Here is a 24,979-nt window from a genome sequence, read left to right as displayed (position 1 = left end):
ACTCGGATCCCTTACGCTACATGCATATTCAAAATGAAGCATTACAAGAGAGTAGTAACAACGTTCCTTGACCTTTAAGTCACCTCTGCCGAGTATGCGTCTAATAAATCCCAATTTTTCATATGCTCGCCCGCAGACTTTACTTATGCGTTTCCCCCAAGTTGTATCTTTAGTGATTGTAACACCTAGGTATTTGACCGTATCAACTACTTCTAGGTTAACTCCAGCTAATTTCTAAACAAATTCCACCAAAATACCACCAACTCTCTATGCCTAATATTATATCAGCGGAATGACTTCGGATTATGTGCTCGAGATCCGCTGTTTTATTATTGGGGCTTCAGCAATTTATTACGAGGGTCATCCGGAAAGTAGTACCCGTTCGTGCCGCATGAAGTGCTGACGACGCGAGTAGCCGCTGGACGAGGTCAGATAGCTTCAGTGGCTTGTCTGCCTTCTCTGAGCCAAGTTGCGTGACGCTAGCATTGCCTGTGTTGTTTCTGTGATTGTTTACAATGTTTAAAAAAATTGAGAACGCCGCCAGTTGTGAAGTGAGGGCAGTGATTAAATTCCTCAATGCAAGAAACGTTCGCCCATGTGATATTCATCGCCAATTAAAGGAGGTGTATGGAGACAATGTAATGGACGAGTCGTCTGTTCGGCGGTGGTGTCGCAACTTCAACATGGGGAGGGGGAACACACACGACGATGAGCGTTCGGGGAGACCGTCTGTCATTACAGACCAACTGGTGAGCTCAGTTGACGAATTCGTGAGGAACGATCGGCGCGTCACAATTGATGACATCTGTGAGCATTTTCCCAATGTTTCTCGAACAATTGTTCATGAAATTGTTAAACACCATCTGCATTATGCAAAAATTTGTGCAAGATGGGTCCCTCGCAAGCTTACAGATGAGCACAAAACCAAGCGTATGGCTGCAGCACTGACGTTTTTGGGACGTTATTCTGATGAAGGAGACTCTTTCTTGACTCGCATAATTACTGGTGACGAAACATGGGTTTGTTATGCATCACCTGAGAGTAAACGACAGTCAATGGAGTGGCATCATGCTCATTCACCAAACAAACCAAAAAAATTCAAGACAGTTCTGTCCACCAGGAAACTCATGGCAACCATTTTCTGGGATCGACGAGGTGTATTGCTTATTGATTTTATGGCCCGTGGAGACACTATTAATGCCAATGCGTATTGTGAAACATTAAAGAAATTACGGCGGGCAATACAAAATCGGCGGCGAGGTCTATTGTCTACTGGTGTCATTCTCGTTCATGACAATGCCAGGCCTCATGCAGCTGGGATAACACAAAAACTTTTGCAGCAATTCAAATGGGAAACTTTCGACCATCCACCGTATAGCCCGGACTTGGCCCCTTCAGATTTTCATCTCTTTACAAAGCTTAAAGACTTTTTGGCAGGAAAAAGATTTGACAGCGATGAAGAACTTAAAGAAGGAGTGACCCTGTATCTCAATGAGCTGGCGGCGAAGGACTATGCAGCAGGAATACAGAAACTTGTCACACGTTATGACAAATGCCTTAATTTGCTTGGAGATTATGTTGAGAAGTAGTTTAAAGTATCCTCTTTCAAATAAAATTTTTTATGTTTGTTAATATTTACTTTTGTGTCTTTATTTCACGAACGGGTACTACTTTCCGGATGACCCTCGTACAAGGATAGATAGATTATTATTGTTTTGAATAACACCCGTATTTTTGTCTCACTGTAATTCAAGACGCGTTTGTGGAGAACTGCATGCTAACTATCTTTCTGTTTTAATGCCAGTGTTTCCCATTTCTTTTACATGATTATTTATGATTTTATCTGCGCTAGATCCAGCGACCAATTAGATGACCTACTCTCTATCCTAAAAAAAGGCCCACAGTGATCGGGTATCCTATCCGATACCTCACTCGCTGCCGGTGCCGTGTAGTGGGCCCCATATCTGTTTAGGGGAGTCCTTCGCCATCGGAGGGATACCATTAGGTCTACGAAGGAGGCCTTAATGTCCGAGCGAAATTGCCGAAGTGTCTGGTTTCTGTCTTCTACTCGGCTCCAAACCAGAGACCCATGATCCTCACTCGTGGTGCTGCAGACAATGCTGCAGACCGTGAAACGAAGCTGTACAACCTCGACGCACTCAACAATTTCACCTTGGAGCTCAGTTGCTGAAAGTAACGAACGACCTCCTCGGAACCACGGTCCGTGACGTCGCTAAGGCCCACATTGGCCACAGCCTACAGCCGAGAGTACTTCGTGTCCCTGACCGCCGCCTCGATCACCTTCGTCACCTTAGGAACTCCTCCGCCTGGTATAGACCATACCAGGCGGAGGAGTGGAGGACCACCCGTCGATCGACGCGCTTTGTGTCCTCTGGTACGAGATTTTCACGAATCTAGTAGCCTTCCTCTGTACCCTATTCAAATCTGTAATTAATGTTTGCTGAAAGGGATCCCAATCGCTCGCCGCATAACCAATGTGAGGCCTTAATAAAGATAAATATTATGTTTTCTACACTTTTTCGTCGCTACCCTTTCCGACTATTTGTTTGACCAGCATTTTTAGCGCTCCTCTACAAAGCACGCGTATATGTTTTCTCTAAGAAAGATCCGATTCATTGGTGACCCCCAAGTATTTTACTTTATCCACGACGCTCATCCAAACATTGCATGAAAGCATCCAAACAGAAACTAAAACATGGCGTAATAAAAAGAAAAGTATTATGCTAACACCAAAACTCCTTTGTATAAAAAAGGTTTGCTAGCGCGAATATATTGAGTTAAATCTAAAGGCCTTTTGGTCCTATACTAGAAAAATACTGGTTACACGTCCAGCTGTACATTTTTTGAAGACGAAAAACGGTGAATGGTGTACGGTGTACAGACATCGTGAAAAAGGTAAGTATTTTAAAAACCCTTTTCAAGAGCTTCTAAAATAAAAATACGATCTCACCAAACGAGCTTTCACACTCACTCGGGGACACATGTGAACTTTATAACACTGACCAAGAAATAAATAGAACATCAGCTCCGAAATATCAAAGCCAAGAAAGCACCTTGTACGGAAAAAAATATCTGCTAGAATTTTTAAGTAATTAGCTAAATATATGGCCCCGTTTTTATAAATTATCTTTCCAAAATCGTTAGAAAAAGGCTCAGTACTTCGCGACTATTAGCTAGCCCATAAAACTCCCATCTATAAAAGGAATAGGATAAACCCAGGAATAAGAGACCCATTTCTTTAACATTTATCTCTTTCAAATTATTAGAACACATTATTGTCAGTAACAATATGAGATTTCTTGATATCAGGAAGTTACTAAACCACAAACAATACCGATTTAGGAGGAGCAGATCTTGCAAAACACCATTCTACATCTACAACTACAAAATACCCCGCAAGCTTCCGCAAGGGCGTGTGGCGGGGAACGTTAGGTCATTACCCGTAAAAGAGAACAAAACCACATGCCAAATCAACACATCCATACAAACCTACAACCACAGTGGGGTATACATTCATGCAAAAAACCCTTTCGACTTACACGCACGCAAACACATATTCTATCAACTAACATACAATTGCACCTTTGACTGAAGTAAAAATGTATCTAATAACGTGCAAGCTAGAATTTGAAAAGTAAGAAGGCGAAATTCCACCATGGGCATACAACATTCAACAGTCTCCTCCCTCAAGGACACAGGTAGTAAATGTCACCCAACGCTGCAGGTGGGTCCCCCCACAGAGAGAGAGACGAGGGATGGAAATGGAAACTCAAAAACAAAGCAGAGCAAGCAATGCTGAAACGAGTACTAAATTTTGATGGTAACTGGACACAGAACAACTATGATTAATAAATCTCTTGGGAGCAAGCGACTACTACAGCATTTATTAGCCTGTTAAAAGAAAGCTTTCGCGAATGCCACGCCCCCAACCCCACCCCAGTATCGTTCCCACGTGCCTCATGATTCCAGCGTGGACTCATCCCCGCTATTTACGATAAGCGACCACTCCAGGTTCGCCACCTTAAAGCCACCACACTGCCCAGGCTGCTGCATAAAGGGCAGCGTCGTCCGCCTAAGTTCCTGGGCGAGAAACACTTGTGGCGCGAAGAGCGGGATGGAAAAGGCGGGGGGATTGCCAGGTAGAGCGCGGGGAGAGGCCAGCGCCCAGCGGCGCGGTTGCACACCCCTCTCTCCGCCCGCTCGTCGGTTTTCCCCTGATTTCGTCCCGTCGCCGTGAGCCCTGCCGACGACCGGACGCCGGCGGGGCTGTCGACCGACTCCAAAAGCGACCACGACGACCTTGGTTGGAGTTGAAGAATCTTCGCCGAAGTCCGCCCGCCTCTCCCCCCCACCGTCTTGTCTTCACCGCAGCCTTGGCATTCCTCGGTGAGCAATAGCCGCTCGCCGTTAGAGGGGCAGGCAGAACCGGAGCTCCCCCCTCTCACTCTTCGCGGATACACATTTTTGCTCATAAAAGAGCTCCACCCCGCGATTCAATTTTCTGCATAGATGCATTTCACGACTTTTTTGCGAACGCAAACAAAGGATGGTTAATGGACGACTCGAGTTAAAATAATGTATAAATAATTTACGACGTCAATCACGGGAGCACAATGGGGCCTATACAGTTCCGCGTAGACACACGTGGACGATGTCAACTCAACAAAAAACATTAGGAAATGCAATACTGTTTCCTGACCTCGTAATTAACAGAGGAATAGAATCCACGAAGATCTCGCAACAATTTCAGCGACCTCAAGTGCATATAATAATAATGTAGACTAGAATAACATTTTTTTAAATGCTGCGTCATTGAAAAAAAGTAGTACACGTAGAGGCCCGCTATCATACCTTCGGAGGCTTTAAAATGGGCGTTTATGTCCTTCAAAAGCACATGTATCTCCCACTCGCATGGGAGACAGCACGAGGTGAGTGACATATTTGACGTCTTAATTCGATACCAAAATCTCAAGAAACTCGCTTGTCAAACGGTAGTAGGGTGTTTGATGAAGGGAAATGTGAAGGATGAAATTTCTCCTCAGATGCCAGATTAAATGTATTTTTGGGGATCCTTGATTCATCCAATGAAATATTAATTCAAAATTAGGCAAATATAGCGAGAAAAGTCTTTCTATTCCTGAAAAATTCCTGCGAAGAATAAAAGACTCACATTAAACTGAAAAAAATTTTAATCGGCCTAATTTAAATTGGACCCCTGTGTGTGGGTTGTAAAGGTTTTTGCATGAATTTATACGATTTTGTGTTTGAAGAATGGCATGAATATGTGGATTTTGCATGCGATTTTATTATTAAAAACGGGTGGTGAGCTATCACCCCCTCCATACGCCCTTGCGGCGGCTTAAGGGGTACTATATGAATGCAGATGTGCGCACACCGTGGCTCCGCATCACACGGATGGGAAGGAGAAAGGTTCTTCAATTTAAACACCAGATCTTCCCTCTCTAAAGTCACAATCTGCGGTTGTTTCACATCAAACTCCGAATGGGGATTTGGAAGAAACTGAAAAATAAATAGGCAAGTATTCTGATTGGGCATTGGCAAAACTAACTGAGAATACACTTGTTTTTTCACATTAGACGCGACAAGACGGAGAAGTTTTTACGTATAAAAAGGAAACGGGGCGATAAGGAACCAATATGATACAAGTAAGAAAGAACAGTGTTAGGGAGAAAAAGAACAATTTTACCCAAACTTTATGACGGAAAATGCGAAAATGTTGTGGACAGCTGAACATGGCAAATATCCTCAAGGGTTTCTTCCATAAAATCCACGGCAAAAATAATGCTACATAAAATGAGGACCCTGACACGCTTGAAGTGGCCATTAGCGGTGTATAGTTTTCCAGGAAAGAATAGAAAAACAGCTCCGAAATTGGCAAATAAACAAGTCCCCAGGTCTGGTAGGAATCCACACTAGAATACTTTAGACACTTGCTGAAGTCATAACATCTTACTCAAAACATTTGTTACAATTGGATATACAGTTCAGTCCCTTTTGCGACTGGAGGTCCAGCCCACACAAAGGTGACGATAGAGAGGATCCCAGTAATTACCGACTGACTTCTTTAAGGTTGATCTTCAGCAATACCTTGTAACATAATTGTTAGCAATATAGTAACGGCCTTTGTCATGAGCAGGAATACATTCTGCTGTGCACAGCAAGGATTTAAGAAAAAGCGGAACGTGAAAAATACAATTGGTCTTTTTATTCATGATAGTAAACGAGGGAAAGGGATTCCAAAGATGAATGCTGCATTATTTTGTAAAGAGAACCTTCCACAAAGTCTCTCACGATAAACTATTGCACTAGGGATAATATTGTAGTATTAACGAGAGTGAATAGTTGGATTTAGGGACTTTTTATCTAATGATAAACAAAAATAATAAGTAAATTTAGTGATTTCCTCAGCGCCAGATAACTAACTGCCGGAGTGCCAGAGAGAAGTGTTAACGCGCCTCTACTCGGTATAAATTAATGACCCAAAAAAGCTGCAAACAAAAAAAATTTCCACATCTACATGTATACAATACCCCGCAAGTCGTCGCAAGGACGAGTGGCAGGGGGTGGTAGGTCACCAGCCATTCAACATATATGCACTCTATTTCCTCATGCATCTGGCATCCCACGATCCACTAAAAACCGCGTGGAAATGGGGGGATAAAACACCAATCATGTAACTACCCTATATTTATTACGAGTATAACATAGTTAGTAGCTATTCCTATGCCTACATAAAGTTGGAAAGAAAAAACGGTAACAGATGGCAGGCACACATGCAATTCAGACATTTTTCAACGGTTAGTATTCTTAACATACGGATAGGCAATTCACAACAACAATATAATTTATAAGCCTACATCCAATCTGGCACAAGGGCGCAAGGCAGGGGCGTTAGGACGACAGACTTGGATAGTGTTTTGTGGGAATTTAATCCTGTAAATCCCTATTTCCGACAGCGTGTACCTATAATTTTCTTAGGTATTCCGTCTTTAATTGTTGTCGCGAGTAGTTCGCGGGGAAAAAAATACTTGAAAGTATCAGCTCGACAATCTAACTTTCTAATTTTGTGACAATTTTCAGCCCTGCCAATGTAATCAGTCCTCACTAATATCTCACAGAAAACTCCCGATAGCTCACCAAATCGTGCCCAAAATGCCCTAAATTAAAATCTTATATACATGGGAAGCCCAGAAGTTTCCTGCTTGGCCTAGAGATGGCGGTAGATGTTTGAAAAATATCACTCTATTTGAAATTACGCATTTTATAAAGCATGTGTTTCATGTTTGAAGACGCCTCGTTGTTTAGTATTTGTTTGGCAGCCATCAATAGTGAATGTTTTCAGTGAATTTGTGAAAATGGAGAAAATTGGTCATCGTTATGTGGTACAATACTTTTATTTGAAAGGCCTTACCCCAACCAATAGAAAAGCTGAACTGGATTCTACTCTGGGTGAGTCTACTCCTTCGTTTAAAACAGTAAAATATTCTACATCTGCATCAATACCCTGTGAGCCACCAAAAAGGTGTGTGGCAGGGGGTGCAGCACCAGGAGGAAAGGGTAAGTGATGAGGGGGTTAGGGTTTTTCAAATGGATAGGGCTCCCGATAGCTCACCAAATCGTGCCCAAAATGCCCTAAATTAAAATCTTATATACATGGGAAGCCCAGAAGTTTCCTGCTTGGCCTAGAGATGGCGGTAGATGTTTGAAAAATATCACTCTATTTGAAATTACGCATTTTATAAAGCATGTGTTTCATGTTTGAAGACGCCTCGTTGTTTAGTATTTGTTTGGCAGCCATCAATAGTGAATGTTTTCAGTGAATTTGTGAAAATGGAGAAAATTGGTCATCGTTATGTGGTACAATACTTTTATTTGAAAGGCCTTACCCCAACCAATAGAAAAGCTGAACTGGATTCTACTCTGGGTGAGTCTACTCCTTCGTTTAAAACAGTAAAATATTCTACATCTGCATCAATACCCTGTGAGCCACAAAAAGGTGTGTGGCAGGGGGTGCAGCACCAGGAGGAAAGGGTAAGGGATGAGGGGGTTAGGGTTTTTCAAATGGATAGGGTAAGGTGAGGGGCACCTGCAAAAAAATATATAAATATACTAGTATAACCATGCGCAGTCGCTACCTTGTAGGTTAATACTTATTATGTCGAGCCGAATAGTGGGGGATTTCGATTACAAGCATTCTGGTCTCTTATTGTTCTTGGAAAAAATGACCATTTAAACCTGTCAGTCTTGCAGTCTATCTCTCTAATCTTATATTCGTGATCCCTCCGCCCGTAATACCCTGTACGTTGGGGTTCGTATTATGTTCTTGATGTCATCGGAAAAGGACCCATCTTTATATGTTTTAATAATGCAACAATTTCAGAGTGTGAAAATCATTCGCCTTGACTGGGATCCCAGTCAAGGCGAATGATTTTTACACTCTGAAATTGTTGCATTGAAATGCACATTAGCGGATGACTCCGTTAAAAGTTACTGTTGCGGCATCTCCCGAAGTTTCTTTGGAATGTTTTAATAACTTAAATCTATATTGTAAATGCCGCTGTTTAAGGGAATCCCAGCCTAAATTTTCTAGCAATGTATGTGCTTCTCGTATGTGCTTTCTCCAGGACAGATCGTGAGTAATTGTTACACCCAAGTATTTAAAGGAATCTACCCTCTCGATTTCTGTTTGTTTCACTTTGTAACTAAATGGGAGGGAATTACTCCTTTCCCAAAAATGTATTACTACGCATTTTTTCAAATTTAATTTCAATTTCCATGTATCGCACCAAGTCTGAATTGCAGTTAGCTAACGCGACTCTGTCTTCGCGACTTCAAATGTCCCCATAAATCACCGCATCGTCAGCAAAAAGACGGAGCCTGCTATTAACCACGGTACTGAGGTCATTTATGTAAATAAGAAACAAGAGGGGGCCTATGACACTTCCCTGTGGGACACCCGACGTGACCTTGACAGTGTCGGATGATACACCGTCCAGGACGACTGTTTGAACGCGATTTTCTAAAAATTGTCTAATCCAGCATATAATACTCCCATGTATTCCATAAGGTTCCAACTTCACGAGTAACTTGCAATGAGGGACTTTATCAAAAGCTTTTTTAAAATCTAGGAATATCGCATCAACTGGAATATTACTTTCACCGGAATGCATTGTATCATGAAAAAAAAGTGCAAGTTGAGTTTCGCAGGGTCTACCTTTATGGGACCCGTGTTGGTTATTAATCAATAAATCTTGGCTATCGAGGTACCTCATTATGGAACTAAAAATGATGTGCTCAAGAATCCTACAGGAGATGAGGTGAGCGATATTGGCCTATAATTACTGGGGTCCTCCCGGTCTCCAGTTTGAAATATGGGTGTTACAGAAGCTATCTTCCAGCCGCTTGGCACGCTTTCTTCTGCTGATGATTTCTTAAATATTATATTAAGATAAGGGGCAATTTCAGACGACAGTTATTTATGCACGCGAGCCGGTATCTCATCAGGTCCCGGAGATATGTTGGGGTCGATGTTTTTAAGGAGTAACTCTATTCCGCGGGTGGAAAAGTCGATTGCTTGTAATGGCTGAAGTTATTGCAGGCTGCAGATATTGGGTAGCTGAGTTTAAACGAAGCCGTACGAGCTGTCAAGACGAGCATCGCATTGGTCGACCAAATGAGGTGACGACTCAAGAAACGGTGAATAAAATCCACTAATTGATACTGCATGATCGTCGATTGAAACTGAGCGACCTAGCAGACCGTAGGCATTTCAAAAATTGTGGTAAATTTCATATTAACTGGATATTTGACAACAAAGCAGAATTTTTGCGCTGTTTCATAACCATGGATGAAACATGTGCCCATTTCTTCACACCCAAAACAAAAAAACGATCAAAACAATGGATTCAAAAGAGAGAACAGGCTCCAAAGAAGGCCAAAATTCATGAGTTAAAGTTTAAAATGCTGCCTCATGCACCCTATTCGCCAGATTTAGCCTCCTCGGATTATATTCTATTCGCAAACTTGAAAAAATGGCTCTGGGGTCAAAGATTTTCCAACCATGAACATGTGACGTTGGCAGTTAATGGCTATTGTGAGGAGCAAGACAATTCTCATTACAAAAAGGGCATCGAACTTGTTGAAAATCGCTGGGAAAAGTGTATAGAGCTGAAAGGAGATAATATTGAAAAATAAATACATTTTTTTCCAAAATTTTTGTGTTTATTTTTTTGGGTCGGGTACTTCTGGGATTACCCTCGTAATGGAATAGAATGATTGCTGAAAAATATCAAACCTGATAAATCCTCCGGGCCCGGGGATTACACGCTTGTATATTTAAGGATTTAGCTTCTAAAATTTCGTCGTACCTAGAAATATGAGATCACAATGTTATCAGGCAACACAATGAATCAAATAACAAGACCACCAACCAGGGGCACCAACTTTCTAAAATGTTTGCTTAATAACCAATGCCGAAATAGCCACACATTCAAGTGTAACGGAAGGAATAAGATACCACAGAACAATTGCAATAGATTTATCTGTTTCAGCGAACAAAATCGTTAAACCCAGACGAATAGCATACCTATTCGAGGAAAGTCACTTCAAGGATTTTGCCATGTGTCTTAGAAAAAGCCCATAATTACACTTTACGAAAACGCCAACGCTGTGATTGAGGCTTCATAGAAGTATTTCTTTGAATAAATATGATACGGTAAAGAGATATACATTTATATCCCTACTAATGATGAAAGTCATAGTAACGAACAACGGCGGTACATCAGAAAGGTTAGAATGGTTTTAGGACTTCAAAGGAAATTGCACTCGAAATACGAAAAAAGTTTGAAAAACGGCCAAGAAACTAATTCTGAAAGTGCACGAAAAAATGCTTATCACATGGCCGGGAAACAAAGAGAGTAATACAAAGCGCTTTCATAGATTACTTGGAAACTTAACATGGAAATCAAGGCATTCTGGTGTTACGTTAGGGAATTGTAGGGAAAACGCCCAACCATAGAGTCCTTCAAAGGCAACAATTGTAATATACATACAGACAGCACACACAAATAGCGTTCCGAAAATATACCAGCTAGGATGAGAAAATATTTAGCTCCTAACATTGCCCCGTACATTCAATTTATATTAAACAAATCCCTCACAGAATGCTAAGTCCCTAAGAATTGGTAAACCGCACAAATTACGCCTTTTTTTAAAGTGGTGACAGGGAGGAACCCAGTAATTACAGGCCCATTTCTATCTCTTCTATGTGTTGAAAAATCTTGGTGCTCATAATTGTCGGTTCCATAATGAGATACCTCGATAAAATTAACTTTTTAAGTGACAGTCAACACGGATTCAGGAAAACCCGCCCAAGCGAGACCAAATTAGATATATTCACAAATGACTTATTTTTATCGGATGAAAGTGGTAGGTAAGTGGATGCGATCTTTTTAGATTTTCAAAAGGCATTTGATAAGGTTGCCCATGATAAACTTATTTATAAATTGAAGTTTGGAGGTATAACAAAGGGCGCATAAATTGGGTTGAAGGCTTGTTTTCAGAGCTGGGTAGTCCTTGATGGCGCTAGTTGCTACGGCGTCCGAGTGACCTCGGGGGTACAACAGGGAAGTGTAATCGGGCAGTTGCTTTTCTTGATTTTTGTTATCCATTTGAACCGCGAAGTGAAAAGTAAAATTAGGATGTTCGCGGATGACACGGTGATCTATCGGGAGATATCTGGGGATGAGAATCGTTTTATTCTAGCGCACGATTTAGATTGCATTACTAAATGCTGTTCTAACTGGGGATTGTCATTAAGTTATAATAAATGTTCGGTAGGTAAATTTCTTCAAAAGATCAACGGGATTTGTGAGGGGATCAAATGAGCTGGATTTGGCCTAGTTGATACGGTAAAATACCTACGTGTTACAATCATTAAGACCTAAGATGGGAGACTCACATGTGCAAAGTACACACATGCTGTGTAGAGGTAAATCATTGCTCTAATACAGAAATTCCTTCTTCAATCGCCATATTAAGTTTTCAAATGCAGCACATTTTATTTGAATTAAAGACTGTTCATGTATTATGTTAAAAGACTAAGACCACCCTTTTACTCCCTACCCCGTAGCATACTGAAAAGTTACCTTAGCATTCGTAAATATTTTACCTCCATTTCTGTGTTACGCGTGATTTCCTTAATCGTGCGTATAAATAAAATGCCAACCTCGGAAATGTTTGTAACGCACTATGGGCAAGCAACTATTTCTAGCAATAGATTTTTATGGGAGGCTACTGATAACTAAGGTTATATGCGCCATTAGGGATGGATGGGAAAGGAAGGGTGGAGAGAAACCCGGCGTCGGCATTAGCCTACCCTTGCCGAAAGGCGCCGAGGGGTCCGCAGTTTAACAGCCCATCCGACGGACGGCCTACTCATTCAAAGTGTTCTTCAAAAAGCCCCTCAAGTAGGGATCCGGATACCGCTGAAAAATGTTTGTGGTGCCCGGGATTTAAGACGGGCCCTCTCGGTGGGAAGCCTGGAATTCGGAAGCCGATCCCCACCACTAATTCTACTTTTATGATTTTATCATTAATTATAATATAGTGTATACAAATTTAAAATACCTTGAAAATACTTAAACATTAATAAATCGATGTAGTTCAGTACTCTGGATTTCCAAGTCGCACAACATTAATCCATTTACAAAGGAAAATGTAAACTTAAGGGACCCAGGAAAATGTAAACTTAAGGGACCCAGGAAAATAAATATTCAGGCCCGCTCATTATTTTGGCGTTATATTTTTTCGCATGAAAATGATGAACGTATATGTTTTTTTGACCTCATTTTCCTTTTAAATTTGTGTGTACTTTAAAAAAAAGGAGATGTGATCAATTACCCTTTCCACCTGGTGCTTGAACCATTGCCACACATCTTTATGGTTAATTGCGGGGTATTTGTGTTGATGTAGATGTAGAACTATTGTCAATTAACAGTAGTTGTTACTGTTTATTTTTTCTTTCGATTCCATTCGTAAACAATTTGCTCACAGCCCACATCTTGTATGCGAAATATTTGGGAGGATTTGAGCAGTCATGAGAAGGTTGAATTTCTATAATGTAAGTAGGTGTTTGAAAAATTCCATGCAGGGAGAACCAATCCAAATGTTCCTCCATTTCCCTTTCTCCTGATAATCATTCTAAATTAAATGTTTTATATAAGTGCTACATCCAAGTGTAACACCAAATCTGTGTCGCTTATTTCGATTCAATCCATTTGATGGTTTAAATCTTATTCCTATTATCTTATTCTTATTTGCTTGTTCCCTAAGGCGTGACTGGATAGTATCTTAAAAAATCCTTGATCTGACAACCCACGATTTAGGCAACACAAACCCGTTAATCTATCATGTTTTGATGAATCGGCCGACCACGAGTAGAAATACCTTATAATAATTCATACTCAAATTTTAAGGCCTTCTACTTAGAGAAATTGATTTATTTATGAACTTATTTATCAATTTTGCTTGGAAAAGAATTGATTTTTATAATTTCGATGATTTTTTTTCGCCTATATAAAAAAGAAAGTTGGCTGCCATATGCTTGATTGTAATCGCTATTTAAGTACTTTCCTACAATATTTCCTTTTCATGAAACCGAAAAGAAAAAAATTAAATGTTTATTCAGTTAATTAAAATACATATTTTCTCCTTCAGTATTAAGACACCCTCTATTTTTTCCTGAAAACGCAATGTCTCCTGATTTAGAAGAATGTTTGGTCAAAATTTGAATTCGAAAAGTCCGCGGTTAAGATATTGTACTGCCATCTGTATGTTAAGGTACGGTACTATCTGCTCTAACCTACGAATAGCAGCGCCACGAAACTTCCAAACGTTGAAGTAGCCGATGCCAAAGCATTGGTACGTTTATAACCGAGACAAGGTCCTGTCAGAGCTCAGTTAGTCAGTGGAAACGTGTTCCGATCGCAACATCAAGGTGGGCAGGTTAATTCCGAGTTTCACTCGTCTGTTGTGATCGCCAGGCCTCTTCGGCTTTCGACCGGAAAGGACTAGTTCAAACGTGCTGACGATCGCTTTACTCAACCTGTTATTACTTCGCGCCCTGAAGGAGTTATTCGGGATGTGTTAACGTGGTTTGTTGTTAAAGTGATTGATGTGTTTACAAAGTCCCAGTGTTCCTTTAAAATGTTTCAAAGGAAGGTTCCTGGCTTCATCAATAGGAATAATCCTAGTGGGAATTGTCACCAGGATAAAGAGCGATTAGGTGAGTTCCATTTCTTCGTGCGCATTTTAACACCGTTTTTGTGAATTTGGTGACGGAATGAAGTTAATGCTTTCAGTGCTTGATATATATATATATATATATATATATATATATATATATATATATATATATATATATATCAATATATATATATATATACCATATATATATATATATCATATTCTATTAAGATCACTTTTTAAAACATAGTACACTATATATATATATATATATATATATATATATATATATATATATATATATATATATATATATACACTACGTACACTACTATGTACACTATATATATATATATATATATATATATATATATATATATATATATATACACACTACGTACACTACTATGTACACTATATATATATATATATATATATATAGTGTACTATGTTTTAAAAAGTGATCTTAATAGTAACCAGTTTTGGGGCATAAAAATATCAGTCATTGTAAAGAGGATTTTCTGTTTTTTCTCATTCCAGCTATGCCTCAGTACCGTGAGCCTATCGAGCCCGTGTACCATGTAGGCCATGTCCTCGGTAAAGGAGGCTTCGGTATTGTGTATGCTGGGATCCGACAAAGAGATGGACTTTCTGTAAGATTGTTTCCTTCTGGTCTTGTTCCTTTTCGTTCACCGTGGTTTACGAGTTCACATTGTTAACCGTTAACATATGAGTACATTTTTGGGCTAATAATATTACTTAAATTCCTCGCCCTGCCTGTTTGACGGATTTTCTATGATGTTGACATTTTTGTTTTAAAGGTATTGATGGCCAATTATTTATTCTTTAGGTCGCAATCAAGCATGTGAACAAGCATAAGGTGACAGATTGGACTTCGGTAAGGAGGCTTTCTTTCGATATTCAATGTTATGGTTATTCTGCTCAATTCAATAGTATTACACACGACCTACAGAATATTATGCTCGGTGATATACCTTGCGTATTTCACTAAACTTAATGGCGGTATAACAGGCTTCAACATTTGTGACAGCTTCGGGTGTAAATATTTATTTATGGCACGTGAGTTTACATTGGAAATTTGAACCTCCCGATTTTGACATGGATACGTCCCCACCCCCTGATTTAGGTACTATTTATGTACTATATAGTGTTCATAGATTATGAGGCATCACAGTTGTAAATTAGTTGGTCATATGGGAAATATTGAAAAATAGTACTATAAATAACATAAGAAGTAGAAACATTAGAAACAGTCATTTAGTAGTTACTTAGTATTTCTGTAGTACTGCATGCACCAATGCTTGTCTATTCAAACGCATGATTAAAGGTAAACCCATTTTTTTAAACACGCGTGTCAATATTTTGCTACGACGAACAATGCTTATACTGCCTACTGTGTATGCGTACATTGTATATATATATATATATATATATATATATATATATATATATATATAAACACACACACACGCACATATATATATATATATATACATATATATATATATACATACATATGTTTTTATATACATAGTGATGTCTGTATATGTTTGACAAATGGATGGAAGGTTTGCATCTTACGTGTCTGTAAAGCAACAGCCCATATATATGTATAATTTCGTGCGCTGCATTACAGATGTTTAAGATAAAAACCTTCCATTTGCCAAGTATCAAGGTTTTCCTGACAGGAAACCCAATAGGCACTAGAGAGAGTGTTTTGCTTGACAAAGATACGTTAAATCACACTTTCCGTGCAATTAATATCAGCATCAAGTTTCCCATGTTTTAGGCTCATAGCCTTAAGTAAATGACTCAAGTTTAACACTCAAGCCGGACAAATAATCATTTCCTGTTCCTTGCTAGAAAGAACAACGAATCCTCTTGTAATTCCTTTACCCATATACATATTCTCCCAAAATATGTAGTTCTTAGCTTTGGAAGAATATGAATCCTGCAATCGTGTACACTTTTTGTGAAAATACTGTAGAGCTTACTTGCTGACTAAGATCGGATAGTTATTTAATTTTTAATAATAAGACTATTTAACTTACAATGATGCCTCTAGCGTCTTCAATAACGAAAGGGAGGGAGGGGAAGGCATAACTATGGAAGGTAGACAAAAAGTTAAGTTATTGGTAGGCTGATTGGTTCTTGTAAAAATGAATTTTTTGCTTAAAGATATCGCGATTGTGATGAAACCCATCGTTCCGCTATAAAATCGGTGACATCTTAATAAGGTTATTTTTAAGTCTTCGATTTTTACGTTATTTTATTGGCAATGGTGATTCACTGGGATTTTTCCATTAAGGTCGGAAATCAACGTGTGCCCATGGAGGTTTGCCTGTTACGAAAGGTGTCCCACATACCGGGAGTCATCAAGCTTTTGGATTACTACGAGCGCCAGAACTCCTACATTATCGTCATGGAAAGACCAGAACCTGTGAAGGATCTGTTTGATTTTATTATTGAGAAGGGAACATTGAAAGAGAGCGTTGCCCGAGCCTTCTTCACCCAGGTTGTGGAGACTGTCATGCAGTGCCACAAGGCTGGAGTCATCCACAGGGATATTAAGGTAAATGTTTTGACTGTTTCCTTGTGCCCTTGTTTTCGCGCAAATGAACGTTAATGGGCGTATTCGCAATTCTGTCGGAGCACGTTTTAATGTACTTTGTCTCTTGTTGTGTCAGGACGAAAACATTTTGGTGGATCTGAAGACAAGCTCCCTGAAGCTGATTGATTTTGGCTCCGGGACGTTCCTGAGAGACGGCCTCTACACAGATTTTGACGGTGAGTTTGTTTTTACGTTTTGGTGTGGGTCGCTGGATTGGCGTTAGTGCGAGGCGGTCGATGGGAGGAGAAATGATGGCGCGCGGAATTAACCGCAGAGTGTGTACGTTGAACACTGAAGTAGCATGGAGTGGAATTGGCGGTATTCATGCCATATTTTGGATGAAAAGCACGCAGTTAAAAATAATAAGTTATTATAACGTACAGATGTATCTTTCAAACCTAAATTTTACATGGCGAACTCAACTGAGTGAGTAAATGTATGCAAACCCTTTTTTTTATTGCAAATGCAATAAAATGGCTACTGTCAGTATACTTTGGTTTATAGAGCTGATGCATTTATATTTGGTGAAGACCTGATGGAAGGAACCCCCCCTCCCCCCCAATCAAGTAATATTTCCCTGTTTTTTCAATATTCCTCGCTCCATTGAACTGCCTCCCTCCCCTACGTACAATTTCAGCAAAAATTAGCTTTATTTTTTCCATTTTCCGGAAGAGCGGTTTTATCCCCACCTTCGTAGAAAAATAAAACGAAATCACTCGAAAAATATAAACGAGTTTTCAAGAGTGAAGTTATTTTTTACTTAAGTAGTACCTACTTACCTTTCAAATGACATTCAATTCTGTTCGTAGGTAATCCCTTCTACGCATTATGCAACCTGTTACCCGAGTTCCGCGCACCAGCCTTTAAATGGACGGGGGTGTTTTATTAAAGCTGGGTGTAGTAATAGTGTTTAGGGGAGGCGACCGACAGCTGAGGTCATTTACGCCATTAGGGATGGACAGGAAAGGGTGAAGGGTGGAGAGAAACCCGGCGTCGGCATTAGCCTACTCTTTACGAAATGCGCCAAGGGGTCCGCAGCTTAACGTCCCATCCGACAGACGGCGTACTCACCATGGCGGCGGCGTGCCCTCCACAAAGCACCTCAAGTAGGGATCTAGATACCATTGAAAATTATTCAACACCGCCGATTTAAACCAGGGCCTTCTGGGTGGGAAGCTAGTACAATAGCCACCACACCATCTCGATCCCCCAAAGCTGGGTGTGGTGGTCCTTCTATTTTTTTAGTTTGCTACTTTTGCGTTTCATTTAATTTTTATTTTAGTAGTCCTGGATTGTTGGGGAGTGTTATAGTGAGGTTAATTTGTTTCGTCAAGTTGATCTAATTGCCTATTCTTCCGTTACTCGTATGGGACCTATACATAGAGGCTTAATGACTTTAACGTATTGGGGTGTTTAAGTGAAGCTTACTCTTAGTGGTTGCGCATAGTCTTTGTTTCTCAGGAATATTCGGTTTGGCTAATAATATTTCCTAGGAACTAGTCGTAGATTATTCAATAATAGCTGATTGATCAATCTTATACCTAGAATGAGTGTATGGTGATTTTTACTGTGTTCTTCTAATATGGCTACCCCCCTACACTTCATTTATTAAGAGAGATTTGTTTATTTAATAGAATTATTTCTTGAAGTTGATGTTCTATTTTTGGTATATCCTTAAATAAATTATATATTCCTCCATTCCTCTGTCGATGTTTTGTAGCTACTCTGTTGTCCTCATCATCGTCCTATCATTCCATGAACCAATCATAACCGGTTCAATCACTTTCTGAATATTCATTTCCATTGCTATAATCTCGGTTTTGAAAGGACTTCGTGTAATGACGATTAAGGAAATCTTCCTTCAACCGCCGCCGAGTAAGACGATCGGCCCATCTGTGCCCAATGTCAGGGTTCACAAATCTTTGTTTTCAGTGCACATTTTTCACATTTATCTTGTGTATTTTGGCCCAAAAATACTTACACATATTTATAATTTGTTAAAAGCAATATTTTCTAAACAATTTTTTTTCATCTTCCTAGGTACTCGTGTTTATGCCCCTCCCGAGTGGATAACCTACAGTAGATACGACGGGAGGAGCGCGGTTGTGTGGTCACTGGGGATTTTACTTTACGTGATGGTGTGCGGTGACATACCATTTGAAGAGGACCGTGAGATAGTCCGAGCTGAGATTAATTTCCGCACCAGGTTATCCTCAGGTGAGCACCCAATCAATTTTTATTCATCTATAATCATTGTTTGACACGAGTGACCTCCACGTCTGCAAAGCCAGGCATCAATTAGTCCCTCACGAGCCCGCCTTATATTGCAGAGTGCCGAGACCTGATAAGGAAATGTCTTTCGATCCGCCCTGGGGACCGGCCCACTCTGGAGGAGATCCTCTGCCACTCGTGGCTCTCCTGCGAGCTGGCCGACGAGGAATCCGACCCGTCCGCCTCCCCCGCCGTGCACCCCGCACCCGCCTCCCCTCAGGACTCGGCATTCGCCTCTGCCAAACCTTCGCCCTCCTCGTCGTCCGTCACTCCGTGGCCTCCCGCGGGGCCACCCCCTTCCCCCGCGACTACGCTTCCTCGTCGCTGAGGAGGAACTTGTAATTTGTGCATCGCCAACTCGGCTCCCAGGGGTCGCTCTGAATCACCCCGGAGAGGGTGGAGTCGCGGTGTCCGCGTGGCAATGCCAGAGCCCTGCCCCCGGCTCACTTTCTGTCCGCTGAGAGAGGGCATCTCAGTGACGGCAGATATCAGTATTGACGGCGGTCGTGGCCTGGGAAGGCACTTCCCGAGCCCAGAGCCCCGTGCACTCCCCACCGCGCCCGGGGAGTCGACTGGGACACAAGTGTGTGCAAGTGTATTAAGTGTGTATGCGTGTTGTTTATTTGGAAGCTGCCGGAAGAGAGGTGAACGGAGACGAGGCTGGACCTTGTTCTCTGCCTGTGCCCTTGCCCTGTTGGCAACGGACTGGAGGAATGCAGCAGTGAGGAGCTGCGGTGTGCAAGAGCTTTGCATCTGTCTTGGCGTCCCCCTGGCTGCTTGGGTGAAGGCACGTTTGCTACGACTGATCTCCAAGACTTACTCTTAGCTAAAGCAGACGGACATTGTGTTTGGACTGACAAGTGGTGGCCCAGCATCCTCCACCATGTGGAATAGACTTGATTGTGTGGACTTACGGGTTCACCTGGAGACATGAAGGGGCCTAAAATGACATACATCCATGTATTTAGTTATCAGTATCAGAATGCATGTTGATGCTGTATGAAACAACTATGCTGCCGGCGTCACTTAGCAGTATATTAAGCATAACATTTGTTAATGTGGGTTAAGTGTCAAAAATACTAGGCGGTTTGTTAATTACATTATGACCGCTCACCCCTGTTTTTGCCAAGAATGTGTTCATCATAAACAATTGCTCTGTTTGTATTGTAACTTAGCATATCCCAAATTTACGTTGTTACATGTAAAATTTTATCTCAAGGGCATCGAGGTAATATATGATTAAAAAATTTTTCTGTGACGAGTATTCCATACCTGTATCACACAACATGTGTGGACTGATTGGTGTCTTGTACTCCCTGTAACTATTTTTGAGGCATATGAAATAGTGGTGATAGCCGGCAAAAAACTTTTTTTAAACATTCTTCAAAACGTTTTTACACTTAAATATTCAATACTATACTGAAACATTTAAGGAGTTGTTTGTTTCCAAAGTCGTATTTGTTTGCTGCTGTGGATGGAATATGATCCCAATTGTTTTTTATTTGTCAATGATGCATTTTACCTAACATGGATAGTATTATTTCGACCATTTCCTAATCTCAGTGGGAAATATCAAGCACCAATTTTGCAGAATATAGAAAGACAGGGGTACTCAACCCCTATGTTTGGCCACGTTGCTACCTTACATCATTGAATAGGAAAGATGTGAAATTTTGTCTCCCTTTTGTATGTCAATTTGGGCCACCTTTCTCATCCATGTCTGCTCGTAATTCCTTCATGTAAACGATAACTTAAGTTCCTGTCTTTTTGTATTGTGATTATAGTATCTTTAACTTATTTTTGTCGGTGGTAGCCTGAGATAAGGCTCCCGGGCACATTCAATGCAACTCGTATATGGCTAGAGTATTTAGGGGCCGGTATCTCCGTGTCTCTGGTCATAATAGATGGTGTCCATAATATGTACATATTCAGCTGGAGAATGGAGGAGTTGTATTTTTTTATAAAAATTAAAAATTGCAGTGAAGACTCACATTAGTTATTGCACTTTGATTTTAACAGTTTAAATACAGTTGATGTGCCTGGTGTATTACGATGAAGTGATATAAACAATGTGTGTGATAATTCTCAAATGGGGCTCATTAAACGTTACTTAATTACATTAAAATAATGTGTACTTTCTTCCATCAACCCTTTACACTTATGGTTACGTTATGGTGTCCTGGTTGACTAAATCCATTTCCCGAGCATCTGCTCCTTTCTGAGTTATTATTGTAGCCTCAAGGGTTAAAGAGCAGGTTTGTTTTCCTTGCATTTAGCTTGAATTAATTTAACTCCGTATGTACTTAAAATTATGAACGTTTATGCACCACATTATGTTGCAGGGAAAAACATTAATTCACTCCCGTCATTTTATTTTTCAAATGCAAGCTTTCAACTGGGTCCATATGAAAAGTACCTTTTCGCAATTCGTGAATGAGTCCCAAGTTCTTCTATTATGAATATGAAATACTTCCTTCCAGCCTGAAACAGTAGAATATATTTCAACTGGGTGTGTGTATACCAGGCTGGTCTTTGGAAAGGAGCACTTTTTTACCCGTACACTGCTTGATTATTTGTTAGCCATAATGTAGACATAAATCAACAGTCTTCCTCTGTCTGGTATCATGAATTAAACATCACAGAAAAATGAGTGCATGCTGGTTAAAAAATACCGAATGACGCAGAATTTCGAGATTTCAATTCTCGTCCCGTTCGATGAGCGAAAGAGCCGCCGTAATCACCACAAACGAGAGAAACTAAGGAGAAAAACTCCATCTACCTAACTCGCTGCATTACCACACGTTCCCACTGGATGACAGAGATCTGGCGGGAACTTCTCTCTGTTATTAACGTACAAATGTTTTGGCATCGGCTACTTCCAACATCTGTAAGTGTGCTGACGATGTTATTTCTAGGTTAGAGCAGATAGTGCCTTACCTTAAACGTACCAATGGAACTAAAATATGATAACCTCGGGCTTTTCGAATTTTAATTTTGATCAAACATTTTTCTAAAATGAAAAACATTTCGTTTTTTCAGAAATAAAATGAAATGCTGCTTGATACTGAAGGAAAAAACATTAATTTTAATTAACTAATCTAACATTAAAAAATTCTATTTTCGGTTTCACGAAAAGGAAATATTGTAGGAAAGTACTTAAATAGCGATTACAATAAAGCATATGGCAGCCTATTTTCTTTTCTACTTGTGTAGGCGACAAATTCATCGAAATAATAAAAAAATTCTTTTACCTGCAAAAATGATAAATAAATAAAGATCATTTCTTATAAGTAGTAGAAAGTTAAATTTGAGTATGATTTATTATAAGATATAATTCCACGTAGTCGGCCGATTCGTCAAAACATGAAAGGTTAACGGGGTCCTATTGCCTAAATCGCGGATTGTCAGATCAAAGATTTTTTAAGCTACTATTAAGTCGCGCCTTAGGGGAAAAGCAAACAACTATATAGAATATATGTATCATTTTTTTAAGGTAATCTACCGGTTAAGGTAGGTTTTTGGATGGACACAACTACCAAAGAAACATTTTATTACTCCTAACAAAACACAAAATCCATCATCCTACTCTATATCAGGTCCCTCTTCTTCTCTGAGTACTTTCTTCCTCCCTTCATCAGGTCCAACATACCTATCCTGTTCCTTCCCTTTCCTCGTTTGCCTAACATTCTCCCCCCAATTACAGTCTTCAAAATCTCACTGCCGGTCATCCACTTTTCCTGCCTTCATAGGATTTCTCCCGAAAACCCCTCTCTTCGCCCACCATACCAAGTACTTCCTCATTTGTTTTATTCTTTGTCCATTTCACCTTCTCCAAACCCACATTTCAAAAGCGTCCAGTCTACATCTATCCTCCTGCTTCAATGACCACGTTTCCGCGCCGTACAATGCTACGATCCATATCAAATTTTTAACGAGTCTTTTGTTATCATCCTTACTCAACGTCCCTGTCATCAACTCCCTCCTCCTTGTGAAAGCCTCTTTACCTAGCGCAACTATTCTCCATACATCCGTACTACTTTGACCGTGTTGGTCCAAAACACTACCGAGATACGTAAACTGTTCTACCTGCTCTAGTTTTTGCCCTCCTATTTTAATGTTTAGCTTAGCCTTTTTCTTTTTAGAAAATCAAATAACTTTCCTTTCCTTTTCCACCCGCACCTTTACAGTCTGAGATATGTACAGGTGGCGGATTAGCCTCCTTTCCCTATAATCTATTCCTATTTTCGGCAATATACTCATTAATTTTTCCCAATTCACTCCATCAAACGCTTTTTCGAAATCTACGAAACAGGCAAATACCTCCAGGTTGTGTACTATATTCCTCTCGAGTCATAATCTCAGTGCTGCAATGGCATCACACGTACCTCTCCCCGTCCTAAACCCAAACTGATCATCCCCTAAGTAATCGTTTTCCCTACTTTCTATCCTTTTGTTTATGATCCTGAGAACAAATTTATCTGCGTGGGATATCAAATTTTTTGTCCTGTAGTCCTCACATGATGTAGCCTTTACCTTTTTCGGAAGAGGGACTAAAACTGATCTCACAAAGTCTTCCGGCCAGATTCCTTCCTCACAAATGCTACGAATCAGCCCATATAGCCTCTTCCTCCCAAATTCTCCTAAACATTTCAATAGTTCCACGGGAATGCTGTCCACCCCCACGGCCTTATTTAGTTTCATCTCCCTTAATGCCATTTCTATCTCATTGTCTAGTATGCCTGGGCCTAAGCTGTCTTCCTCTTCGTCATATTCTTTTTCAATGTCTAACTTTGTTGGTCTAAGTTCTTTACTAAACAGTTCTTCTATATACACTTTCCATCTCTCTTGGATCTTTCCTCCGTCAACTATTACCTTACCCGCCTTATCTATAACTGTTGGCATAGATCTCCCTTTCTTACTTCCCGATAACGATATCACTTTGCTGTACAGCGCACCGATTTCACCCTTCCTCTGCAGACTTTCCATATCCTCGCACTGCGTCTTCCACCATGCTTCTTTTGCTTTATTTGTTGCACGCCTCAATTTATTGTTAAATTCTTTGTGCTTCATTTTGCCTAATTCTGTATTTACATTCTTCCATTTTCTCCTCTCATCCATCTGTGTAATCATCTCATCCGTAATCCACGGTTTCCTAGTCCTTTTAGCGTTAAAGGTACCAATAGTGTCTTTTGCAGCTTTCGATAACCCCCTTTTTGATCCTTTCCCATTTTGCTTCGATAGTACTTAGCTCTTTATCATCCTCCAAGATTTCCTCTACCGCCTGTTTGTACTCCTTCCTTTTCAAACCATTGAATGCTTCCACATTCCATTTTCTAACTCGCCGCCCCTGCCTTATCTTTTTGGAACGGACGCTATATTTCATACCAACTAAATTGTGGTCAGAGTCCGTATCCGCTCCCGGGAAGCTGTGCCAATTTATCACACTGTTCCTAAACCTGTGTCTAACCAGAATATAATCTAGCTGATACCTCTCTGAGTCACCTGGCATTTTCCATGTATACCGGCGTCTTTTTTGGTCTCTAAACCAAGTGTTGGTGATGACTAGCCCCTGTCTCCTGCCGAACTCAACTGCTTTCTCCCCGCGGTCATTCCTTGTGCCTAAACCGTAGTCCCCCACCTCGTCACCATCTCTTCCTTCGCCTACCGTCGCATTTCAATCCCCCATCACTATCAAATGTTTCCCTGCAGGAACGCACGCGATTATGTCCTCTAACTGATCGTTTATCCTATCGACCTTTTCTTCCTTATGGTTCCTCGGTGGCATGTATA

At 40.4% G+C, this 24,979-nt stretch overlaps 1 protein-coding gene across 1 annotated transcript; it reads left to right on the top strand.

The window, feature by feature from the left end:
• The first annotated feature begins 14,017 nt into the window (after positions 1-14,017).
• LOC139691269 (serine/threonine-protein kinase pim-1-like) lies at positions 14,018-21,179 on the top strand. Its single transcript, XM_071589025.1, has 7 exons — positions 14,018-14,326; positions 14,827-14,939; positions 15,137-15,184; positions 16,616-16,879; positions 16,995-17,094; positions 18,959-19,135; positions 19,249-21,179. The coding sequence occupies exons 1-7, from the start codon at positions 14,248-14,250 to the stop codon at positions 19,515-19,517; spliced, it is 1,050 nt and encodes a 349-aa protein (XP_071445126.1). The 5' UTR covers positions 14,018-14,247; the 3' UTR covers positions 19,518-21,179.
• Positions 21,180-24,979: the final 3,800 nt, after the last annotated feature.

This window comes from Hetaerina americana, unplaced genomic scaffold (assembly GCF_022747635.1).
Source record: "Hetaerina americana unplaced genomic scaffold, ioHetAmer1.1.p SCAF_31, whole genome shotgun sequence".
NCBI lineage: Eukaryota > Metazoa > Arthropoda > Insecta > Odonata > Calopterygidae > Hetaerina > Hetaerina americana.
Note: the sequence above shows the minus strand (reverse complement) of the source record. Positions and strands in the feature narration are given on the sequence as shown.